This window comes from Phaethon aethereus, assembly GCF_964289735.1.
Source record: "Phaethon aethereus genome assembly, chromosome: 3".
Lineage (NCBI taxonomy): Eukaryota > Metazoa > Chordata > Aves > Phaethontiformes > Phaethontidae > Phaethon > Phaethon aethereus.
In genome coordinates this window covers 110,745,823-110,757,762 of record NC_138576.1, presented here as the reverse complement: position 1 = coordinate 110,757,762, position 11,940 = coordinate 110,745,823, and the positions used below count along the sequence as shown (strand labels likewise).

The 11,940-nt window shown below is 50.6% G+C and overlaps 1 protein-coding gene across 1 annotated transcript in view; it reads right to left on the bottom strand.

Annotated features, from left to right (window-relative positions):
- GALNT14 (polypeptide N-acetylgalactosaminyltransferase 14) overlaps positions 1-11,940 on the bottom strand; it is a gene marked incomplete at both ends in the record, with an annotated part of 95,500 nt that overhangs the window by 26,512 nt on the left and 57,048 nt on the right. Inside the window, 2 exons of the mRNA XM_081997852.1 lie at positions 533-598; positions 3,158-3,225. Of these exons, the coding sequence (XP_081853978.1) occupies positions 533-598; positions 3,158-3,225 (134 nt within the window). The remainder of the gene's footprint in view (positions 1-532; positions 599-3,157; positions 3,226-11,940) is intronic.

Below are 11,940 nucleotides of genomic sequence, written 5' to 3'. Positions count from 1 at the left end.
TACCTTTGGTTTTCAGCATGAAAAAACTTCTTTGTTTTTTGTTTTCCTAATATTGCAAAGCAGGACTTGAAAACACCTCTTCAGACTATGGGGAGCTGGAAAATGTCTCAAAAGGTTCTCAGCAGCAGCCCAGTAGGACATACATTCATCCTCCATATAGCCCTTCTTAATCTTTCAAATATAATATAAATCCCACAGAAGCAGCAGGAGCAGATCTCCCCTCTTTCATTAGAGCAAACATCTTCAAAAATAAGACCCGGGGCTTTGTTTTGCCTGTTCTAATTTTCTGGCTAATAAGCTACAGCTGAGCCTCACTGGATATCTTAACAGTCCCATCTTTTTCAGTGAGAGAGGGGAGATCCATTTAAAATTCCACCCCTTTATCACATCTCCTTTTATCAGGGTCCCCCGTCCACAGGCTCTGCTGACCTCCCTTGTCAGTCACTCCACTGAGATCCCCACCCTGTTCCATTACTCCCCCACCTCCCAAAATCTGGGTTTCCCACCTGGGTCGTGGGCAGGCAGCTCTTACCTTCTCGCCGTCCATTCCGCAAGCACTTCACCCTGGGGAGCTTGCCCAGCAAGCGGCAGTCGTCAGCTTGGGAAACACAAAGGCAGGACATGTCACCCTCAGCCCTCACGGCAGCTCTGGCAGCAGAAATGGTCCTAGGGGAGATTAGGAGCAGGGAGAGGACCCCATCCTGGACGGGCGGATGGCTCGTCAGGGCGATGGCACTGCTGGGTCACAACAGCCTTACCCCTCAGCTCATGCAGCATAAATTGGGACTGGCAGAGCAGCAGTTCTTATAAAACTGGCGTAGCCCCATCCAATTTACACCGAGAACAGCTGAATTACGCTGTAAAGTCAGCATAGAAGAGCCGTGGTTGGGGTCGGAGTCGGAGTTTTTGCACATTAATACAAATTACTATTTTTGGTAGCTGCGAAGCAACATGTAAGTTGTTTGATGCCTGTCTGTGTGGCGGGGCAGGAGCCTCCTGAGGTGGCCTGTGAGCCCCGAGCAAGGAGAAAGGGAGGGTCAAAGAAAGCCCCGTGGAGAGTTCGAGGGCTCCTCACGCCCAGGGCAGCAGCTCCATGGGGCAGAGAGGCCCCACAGCCGCTCACACCCAAGCTAGGGAGGTCCTGCAATCCCGTATGCAGTTGCTGCCATTGCTCTTGCCCCGGTGCTGCCTGCAGCCCCGGCATCCCTCCTCGCTTGGATTTCTCCCAGCAAGAGCTGGGTCTGCAGGCAGGTGCGCCCATCACAGCCCCCTCTAACCTCCGCAACCCCTCCGTGCCCCTCACCACGTCTCCGCCTCTTCTTGCCCAGCACTATAAACACGCAAGGCACGTGCCCCGTCCCCACCGCCCACCCCGTGCGCCCACACGCGCCTCCGGGCGCTTCCATTCCCTCCAGCGACCTTTGTTGAGAAGGGGCATCACCGTACTGGCATCCCTAACAAACTCGGGCACAGAGCCGCGTTGCTCTGTGCACGCCAGGCGAGCAGAAGCGACACGGGTCGGCCATGGACCTATGACGGGAATCTGCTGGGAAGAATGGGAACCCACTGGGAAGAACGGGAACCCACGTGCAGAACGACCGCATTCCACGGACAAATGGTCAACGGACAGAGAGAGGTGAGAAATGAGCCCCAGCTGGGCACGAGATGAAAGCACCAGTTGCTGGGGGTGGGTTGCAGGGGGAAAAAAAACTGACCGCGTGTGTATAGCGTATTATGCAAATACATGTATTTTATGTAAATACATGCAGACTAGATGCCAGCAGGCTCAGACTATCACAGGAAAGGAGATGTAAGACAGCGGAGAAGCGCTGATTTCAAGTAGCCGAGGAAGCAGCCTCCCCGCTGCAGCCCCGGGAGGAGTTGAGACCCAGCCCTGCGCCTTCTCCCCGCCTCACGCCATCGGGCGCGCTGCAACAGGGCAGCTGCACTGCCACGAACCGTCCTCCTTCCAGGGAGCCAAGCGCTTTGTCTATTTAGCCAAATAAGCGGCATTTACTTTCCCCACCCTTCGAAAAGCCCGCTCTGCTGTACGCCAGGGCAGCTCCAGTCCTCGCACCGGCTCCTTTTTCTCCGTCGCGGCCGCTCTGCCGGTCCCCAGGCTCGCCCAGCCTGGCCCCCCGTGCACTGGAGTCGCTCCAAAGCTCACCAAAATCACTGCAACCCTGGGTTCAGGGGCTGCTCGGGGAGGTGCTGATGCCGAGAAGTGGATCTCGTGTGAAATCTCTCCCTAACGCTCTCTGAGGCAGTGCCTATTTATAACATCCAAGAGCAAAGCATAGATCCTTTTTTTTTTTTTTAAAACAAAAAAAACCCCCAACTCTCTGGCTTTGTTTTCACGTTTCCTACTAAATGGCTACATTTTGCAGCTCCTTGAAATGTAAGTGCCATGGACCACTCTGCCTAGGTGTATTTTATCAACGCTTTTATCCCTGAGACAGTTTTTTTGAGCACTTACACTCAGCTCCTGCACCTTCCATTCACCCACCTCACCAGGCAAGGTCTTTAGCTGGGGTAGTTCCCTGGAAGCCCCCGGGGCTTCAGCTACTGGCTTTTGCTGGAGATCGGACCTATTGATTTCACTTGAGTCACTCTATTAACCGGGAGAGAACGGCCGGAGGATGTGGGCTGCCTGTGGTGTACAGTCCTATTTATGGTGCAGCTCAGAAATGAGGATTTCCCACAGGCGCTGCCCTTCACATAGATGAAAGAAAATCAATCAAGAGTTGCTGGCCACCTATGTAAACATATGCAGAACACATGCATACATCAGGAGGGCCAGACTATCATTATCCTGTGCAATTCCAGTGGTGTCAACCCAGAATTGCTCCTGGCTGCAGCTGAAAACCAGATTAAACACACCACGGCTGCAGCAGGATACAACCAGGTAAGGATTTGATTCACGTCTACTGGGCGTAAAAATGATTTGCCATGCGCTTTTCTTGTATTATTTTCATGAGTAGAGGTTTGATCATTTGGAATTTGAATTCTCCACGCAGCGATGCAAACCTGGCACAGCGGGGTTTGCTCTCCACACCTACGGAGCTTTAAATTTCCTTCCACACTCTGCGTAAATCCCAGTCTCTCACAGTATCTTTCAGTTTGGCCCCTTGCTTTTAATACAGAAAGGGTCACTTACGATCATCACTGAAGTCATCCACTAGTATGATTTCATGGACGAGGTGCACAGGGGTACGGTTCAGCACGCTAAAGAATGAAGAGAGAAAATCCATGACAGTGCTTGACCAACTCAACAACCCAGCAAACAGGGTGAGAAAGCCTAGGAACTGATCCCTGCCAAAGCACAGAAGACCAGGCTCAAACCCATCTTTACAGAGCTCACAGCCGTGGCGGGACAGCTCCTGTTTTTACCCGTGAGCTGATTGCGTTTCAGAGGCTGCCGAGAGGATGAGCGCAGGGTTGGAGCCTGCCTATTTAATGAGAGAGAGAGGCTGGAGGATGTGGCTCACAGCTCCCTCCAGGTGGACAGACACTGTGAAACATGGCTGAAAGCTACAATCTTCCCTTAATTAGGCCACCAAGTTTTTTTTTAATTGTTATTATTATTAGAAAGTCTAGACCTCATCTCCCCCTTTCTTGCACAGCGCTGAGGTTGGCAGAATTACACGTGTGTAAAATCCTGCCCACCAAAGGGTCAAGGCTACCTTCTTGAAGCAGAAACCCCAGGGCACCCCAAAAACCCGCCTAAGGGCTTCACATGCGCTTTGATAATGCCAGTTGGGTGGCACGGGCCATTCCAGAATTTAAACTCCTTTGCCTTCCTCCTGCACGCGGTTCCTTTTTCAAACAGGATTTAAAAGCCCCCCAGATTTCACCCCTGAGTCTGCCTTCTGGTCTGGGTTAAGAAAAGCCTTCAGCTGGCGTAAGAGGACAGACACCCCTTGAAGCCCCTGACACCTCCATATCCTTTCCCTAGCCTCTCAGGCTCCCAGAGCCCCGGCAAAGAGCCTGGAAGTCTGGAAAACCACATCCCTGGCTCAGACTCCAGTCAAGAGGGCTCTGAAGGGCAGAATCCCCAGGGAACCCAGGTGCCACCAGCCCAGCTGGTAGGAACCCAAGAAGGTCTCACAGCATCACCGCCAGATATCCAAGGATGCTCATCCAAAGGCCTGCACCTCTCTGATGAAAAACCACAAGGCCACCTGCCCAGGAGGGCTTGGAGTATCTATACCTATTGGCAGGTGCCAGCATCCACCAGGTGCTGGAATTACAGCACTCTAGAGAGAGAAAGAGTTGAGCCAGAATTTTTGGGGAGGATAACAGGACCTCCTAAGGCAGATGCTTCAAATGGATCCTTCCTCCATGGTTTCTGGGTTTTTTTTACCCCGTCAGAAATATTGGGAAAAAAAAAAAAAAGGGGGTTTTATCTCAGAGCAGAGTGGATAAGGCTGGCACCTCCCTTGTGGAGCTCCTCAACATCACTTCCAAGTCCATAATTACTTTCTCTGGAAACAATCCCAGCCTCCTCCAGTTTCAGGAACTTGGCAAAACCCATGATTTCCCCCCCACACTTCAGATACTTTGCATGTTAAGGTTGGGGTGGGGTGGAGAAGAAAGCCTCTACCCCCTAAGCAACAGTGATAGTGGGAGTCCTATCAGCCAGGAGCTGCTGTGGCCACCCCAGCGTCGCTGAGGTTTGCACCGAGCAGGGTTAGACAACACCGCCTCGCCAATGCCCGCAGCCTGCGCGAAGGCTTAGAGAAAGTGGCTGAACGCTCCTCCTCCCGCTGGGGCACACAGAGTAATTTAGATGTGTTGTTTCCACCTGTCAAGTGTTTTTTAATTATTATTATTAATAGGTTTGTTATTTTTAAAAAATCCCCATATGTGAGAGCTGAGTTCAGCAAATTACCGCGGCTGAGCGTCAGTACAGAGAGACAGGAGAGCAATATCATGCTCAGTGGAATATTTAACAAGCGCTGATTGCCTGGAAACCTAACTTGGTGAAACCTGCAGGAAAGCAGCAGACTTGTAAAAAAGCCAGCAAAATAAATAAATAACCCGCCGCGAGCGGCAGAGGGGGAGGGAGTGGGTAACTTGCATATTCAAAGCCTGCCTCCGCCCAGTCTCCCTTATAGATTCGCCTGCCAGAAGTGCAGTGCAGGGCTTAACTCTACAGGAAGGCAGTCACAAAGGGGCTGAGCTTGCTTTTGCTGGTGCCAGCAAGAATAACGCAACTAAAACCGCTGCACTGGGCTGTAGACTCAGACCTGGGCTCGCGGCAGTACCCAGTGACTTGGACGAATTCCCCCCAAGGGCACCTCTTACGGAAGAAAACCCAGCTCGGGCCATTTCCAAGGCGCTGGGCTGGGGAGATGTGCAGCCCCATCTAGGCTCAGCTGCCAGTTCCCGTTGTTCCCGGATTGAGCCGTTTGCTGCCAACTCTGCGCCTCGGCTTGCCACCCCGTAAATGAGGGAAGATGTCCCCTGAATGCCAAGGATGGCCATCTGTGGGATGCAGAGGGTTGACCAGGGCAAAGGGTAAAAAAAAAAAAAAAGAACAAAAATAAAAAGAAAAATCAGCACACAGGCTGATGCGGGAGGGACCTCGCCAAGGCTTGCCCCAGCTCCATGAACCGTCATCCTTCCACGGGGTTAATGACAGACACCGTCATGGGTGACGCAGCATCCCCCAGCACCGAAAGCATCCGCACCCAGCACCATCACGGCCCTCTCCCAGTCCTTGTGGGACTCGTCCACAGCATGACACTACCCCCAATCCCAAGTGAACAAAGCCCCGGTGAGGGTGGTCCAAAAGCTGTGTCTACCACAGCTCCAAGGGACCTGGTGCCCACCGATTCCAGCAGGCTTTGAGCTCGTTGCTGCTCTTGCGAATCCGCGCACAGACCCCTGCAAGCCCCAAACCTGCTGCTAGGCTGGGGGCCGCTTGACCCAGGCACCAGGAGATGTGCAGCAAAGGCTGCGGCCCCATGGCTGCAGCGTGCTCCCCAAGGCAGCCGAGAGCAAGCTCGCCAGCTTTTCAGCAAAGCCAAATTCACGTCTCCAACGCTTTTTCTACCTGTGCTCTATTAATCCCACGATAACGCACCCATGCCGCCGGAAACACAGGAGATGATAAACACCCCTCCTGCAATGCTCCTCAGGGAGGACAGGAGACAGAGGCACCGAATACGGCACTTTTTCAATGTGATGGGGATTTTTTTTTTCTTCAGATTATTAAAAGCACTTCTAAAAATTCAAAGACAGCTTTGCTATTAGTTGTGCCTTTTCTCAGCTTTGATTTTTTTTTTTAATACTTTATGTGTGTGCACGGCTTTTTTTCCTTTTATATGGGTAAAATCAGAAGACAATTAATATTATAGTGCTTTGAAGTCCCCCTGTTATTTATAGAATTTTTTTCCTTGAAATCAAACATAGGTAGATACACTGCAATGATTGGCATATTTTAACAAATCAAAACAGCTTTTAAGTTCTGTTGAGCCAGAGGTCACAACACTTTCTCCCTTAAATCACTGAAAGACCTGTTACCATTGAAATGAAAAGTCATGCTTCTACTCCAGAAAGCGCTTATGCTTTTTCAAGCCCATAAGACCAGATTTGGTGCTGCTTTATCTTGAAAAGTTAATGCTGAAATTTTCTTCATTTCAATAGATTTAGCAGACGTTATACAATGGAACCACAGAGAATTTCACCTTAAAACTTCATCGTAAGGTCCTTCTTTCATCCTTCTCAACAGTTTGTTGGGATCCTTTTCCACCTACCCAAAGGTAAGCACTAGATTCAGCAATTTCGTCTCCAAACAAATACCAATGCAAAAGTCACCCTGGCATGTAAGACACAGAAAATGTTTCCAGGGAGGAGTTCAGATCTTCTGACCAAAGGTCGGTATGTTTTTGGTCATCACCCAGAATACCAGTTGCTTTAGAGGGGTGACTGTGGACATTGATCCTTGGGAATTCACGAGCCCGTTAATTAATTTTCTCCACGGCAACATATTGGGACTTATCTGGGAGAAAAAAACATTTGGGAGTTTAATAAAGTGTCAAAAGGGCCAAGGGTCACAGTTATTGAAATCAGACTGAGAGCAAGGAGAGAAAATGCCCACCAAAATTAACTGCTTCAACAACCCAAGATGACTGATTATGTAGGAAAAGAGACATCACACCAAGAATAACCATAATGAGCTTTGATTACACTGCGGCTTTTGCATTTTATTCTTTCAGATACCCACCAAGCTCTTTGAAATTCAAGAGTTCTCTCACATTAACATCAAAAGGTAAAAGCGCATGGAGGGCTGTGCACTTAGTCACCGCGAGAGAGGATTAGCAAATTAAGAAAAAAACATCCAGGGTGCAAAAAGCAGAAAAAAAAAATAGTAAGCACAATGTGCTAATTATACAGTTTCTGCGCAACACCTGGCTTGTTTTCGCTTCTTCCATCGGGCTCGTTTCAGTTATGGCACAGATTCTATATGGTGCCGCCGCTGCCTAAGGAAGGAGGCGCACGGCTCTGTCGTTTCCCTGCCTCAGATGCGCCTGGATGCAGACAAGGTAGCGGCACAAGGAGAAGGTGTGAGGTGCTGTCTGTCCAGGACGTCGCTTCTCTTACTTACGAGCACTGGAAAATGAAAGCCATGATATGCTCCCTGCTAATTAACGGTCTAAATATTTGATGTGGTGTTCGCAGCACTCGCCATCAGGACTTTTGCCAAAGGATGTGTTCCGGTTTGTCAGCGAGAGGTAAGTAATTAAGTCTCCTTACTCCTGTTCTGAGCTCCCCAGCTGCAGGTTTGAAGACTAAATAAATAAAGACCACTCAGCAGAGTAAACAGGGCTGCCTCTGCCTCGCTCTCCGCACGGCAGGTTGCCAACATGACAGCCTCCTACGCTCCTCTCCTGCCCAGCCTGCGCCAGCGCCGACCGGCCATCAAGCTCCTCGAATTGCCTTGCTGGAGAGAGTCACAGCACGACGGTCTCCGACGGTCCGGGAGCGGAGCGTCACCCCAAGCTGCCTGCAGTTCCGCCTCCCCCAGCCCTGCCTCCATGGCGGGCGGCGTTCCTCTCCCCACCGCTCCCAGGGACGCTCCCAGGGACGGGGCAGGCACCAAGCCCGGCTCCCTGCAGACCTCGGCAGGGGATGCCGCGCCGCACCGAGCCCTGAAAGCACGACTGCCCGCCCAGCGGCGGCCGCGTCGCGGCACGCGAGCGTGCCCGTGCCTGCAGGGGAGGGATGGGAAAGAAAGAGGACGATGTTCTCATAGGCAAGGCATGGAGCAGATCCCCCTAAGCACTATTGCCCAACGCTGTCAAGAGCCCCAACACTCAGCCCAGCCCCAGGTGACGAGGAGCGCGCCTTTCCTGGCCCTGCTGCTCCTTTTCCTCCCGTGACTGCTATGGCTTTGGGGACACCCTTAAGCTCTTGCTCTGGAGGAGCTGGACAGTTAATGAGCTGGACAATGAGCTGGATTCCCTTCCTAAATCCAGGCTAGCACAGGATGGAAAGAGAAGAAAGAAGAAATTGTGTATTTTTTTCCAAAATGCCTCTGTATTGCTTATTCTCTCCCTTGCTCCTGCCTTTCCTCTTCACACGGTCCCATCCCCATACTGCTGGAGACTCTCACCATCTTTGATGCGCTGAACCTTGGAGCTTGAAAGATATGAAACTGAACCACGGGGGTATAAGAAACTTGCCCAAGGTCATTCGAAAAGTGAGTGGCGGAAACAACAACCCAGTGGCAGTTTCTTCACTGTCCGCGCAGCAAAAAAATAGAATCTCAAGAGCTACTTTGCTATTCACCATCTCCTCCTTTCTGGCCTCTTCTTCCCTGTTCTATTTCCCTTTCTCACGACACCCATCCCCCACTGCCCAGACACTTGCACGTATTCACAAGCATAGTTACATACGCATTTATAAACGCTGACTACATCATTTGCAGAGATTTGGGCGTTCGATTAATTTAGCTTGTTTTTTTTTTTTTCCCCCTACTTTTCTTCCAGCTGGCAAATGGTCAGAGAAAAGATCATGAAACTTTTAAATTAATTCATTATTCAACACAGTCCACTAGCTTTTCTCAATACCTCTACGCAAATTGTTCATAAACGAACTGTCACAAATGCTCGCAACGTGACTTGCGTGAAGGAAGGGGTGCTGCGGAGGCCGTGTCCTGGTGCCTCTGCTCCACGGGTCAGAGCACTCGCATCCTCGCCCAGAGCCGAACGCAACACACTCAGCCTGCGGTACAGCTCAGCCTCAGCACTCGGTGAGCATTGAAGCTCTCAAGCACCTAGGAAAAGTGTAGGAATAGCAAAATCCCTCCTGCTTGTCATGTACATGGTCCCCTCTGCAAGAGCTGATTTCCTCCTCTGCTACAGGGTACCTTCACCCGCATTTCCCTCTGTCACCCCTCTGTGTTTACACAGGGTCCTGCATGAAGTGCTCCTTCTGGGGGGCTGATGCCCCTCGCCCCACGGCTTTGGACAAGCCGAGCACTGTCCCTTCGCCCTGTTTCTTGCTCCTGCCACAGCAGTTAACTGAGAACATTCATTTTGCAAGGAGGCTGGAAAACCCAACTTGCTGGAACTCAGGAAACCAGGTTTGCAACCCAAATCTTCTACCACCCACAGGCAAATCACCTCTGTGTTCCTCAGCCTGTCCATCTGTCAACTGGGCTATAGCAAGAGTGCACCATGGAGACGTACTGGGGAGAACAGGGGAGAAGAGATGCCCATTTTTCCTCACTGCTGTGCTCAAAGCGCTTGGAGACACTTGGCCACAGACGGCTCCAAAAGGCACAAAGCAGTGTCAGGAGGAGAGAGTCTGTTTGAATGGCAATGGAAAATGATCCATGTTGTTACAGCCACCATGGGATGGAGTTGTCTAGAAGATCTAATTAAACTAAGTATTTGCCAAGCAAGGGGGAAAGAAACAGAGCAGTCAGAAGGCACAGCAAATTAACCTACAGAGGCTGAAGAGGCAGATGAGCTCTCAGCTGGGTCCAAAAACAAGCAGGGAGGTGACAATACGTGCACAATCATGGCCAGAGAGAAGCAGAGCAGGAGCCACGTCACCAGCACAACTTGCCACCAAGGGCCAGTTGGATCAAAGCAAGCCTCTAAGTACTGCATCCAGGAGGAAAAGAGTGAACCCTGATGCCAGGAGGCCACCTCCAAAACATGGGGACCAGAAAAAGGAGGGTCAGCTCAGGAGAACTCAAGATCTTAGCCCAGGAAGAAGCAGGGGACTTGGGGACCCAAGGCTGTCATCTTGGTTCCTCACCACCCAGGCTTGCCTCTGTGGTGCAGCTCAGTGGGATGCTCCACTCCATGGGGCTCTGGCATTGTTTGGAGGAAAGAGGGCTCAGAAGGGGCCCAAGAGCTGGGGAAAACCTCCCCACAGACAAAACATGAGTGCTGGAATTGCCAGGGCATGTGAGCAGGGAGAAGCAGTGCACGGGGGCAAGGTTGTGGTAGAAACAACACACAACCAGGTAAGGAAGGCAGTAAAGCCAACTAATCAAGTCAAGCAAAGAAAAGAGGAGGAACAAGGAAGAAAGACTCTTCATAGCTGGAAGTCAGAAACTTCAGAGGACAACATACTGGAGGAAGAAGGAAAATTTCTAACCATGCCATCATTGCAATGAACAGTTTTGTAATGAAGCCAGATATGGAGGATCCAGGCATAAGAGCTGTATCATGGGTCTAACATCTCTCACATGACAACATCACTCATGATCATACCTGCCAGGACAGGCAAGTGCTGAATTATGAGGAGAAACGATATTAAAGTCCATCCCTGCACTTAACATGTTATAAGCATCCTATATCTCAGGGCCTAGAGGACTGCACTTGGCTTTGCCTTGCCATCTCTGTTACAACAAGCTCTGGAGAATGGTAAACCTGTGCAAGGCACTGTAAAGATAAAAGAGAAGGTCCAGGATCAAGGAGGTGGTACACAGCACCAAGTGTCAGTGCTATGCACACCCAAAATCCACACACTCTAGAGAAAGCAAGCAGTGATAGATTATTAAGTATGAAGCGAAGGAGATGGGATCGGGCATGAAACCATAAAGCAAAGCAGGAATTCAATTTCAGGACTGTCAAACTCACTTGTGGCACTGAGCGTGTTCACCTGAGGAAGGATACTGTTTTCAGAGAAGAGCCTGGTGAGGATGTGACGGTGAATAGGGCACAGCTGAAGTATCGCCTCAGCCAGCAACCCCAGTCTGACCAGTACCGACGACGGCAAGAGGTCCCTGGGAATGCCAGCGTTTAACTGACAAGGCTTGCAACAGGGCACAAGTGTTCACTGTGTGGCCATGAGACACCTGCAAAACACTTATCACCATCACAGAGCAGAGCACACACAAGCTCGCTACAGAGGAACCCACCAGCTGAGACCTGGAGATAGACCCCTCAAAGGTGTCATAGACACACCTCACTAAATCTTCCCACAAGAGAATTTGCAGATTCAAGGCACATATTGGGATTAAACACTGATTTTAAAAAAAAAACTGTGGTGAAAATGAAGCCTTTATTCTATCCACTACAGCAAAACACAGCCGAGAACAAACCAACACATGAAGGAATGGCCACGTGCCCAGAGCGCTCCACCGTGTATCCAGAGGAGTACAGAGACCGTCCTTGAAAAATCTAGGCTGCATGTGCACCATTAGGGCTTCCCAATTAGCAAGCCGTTCTGGCACTTGATGGGTCACTGGAGAGGCTCAAACAGCAGTACTGGAACAGACATCTGCAGAATAATAGCTTTCCCTAGAGGACTGGGACAAAATACAGCTGAGCACTGATACCCAGCTGGATATAAAACCTCTTATCCCTGACTCTGTCTAATCTTCTGCTGCTCCCTCAAGAGGGTCCCATGCTGGACCCTGCAAAGGCAGCATGGCTACTTACTTTCCTGAGCATCCCACCATAAAATCTACTT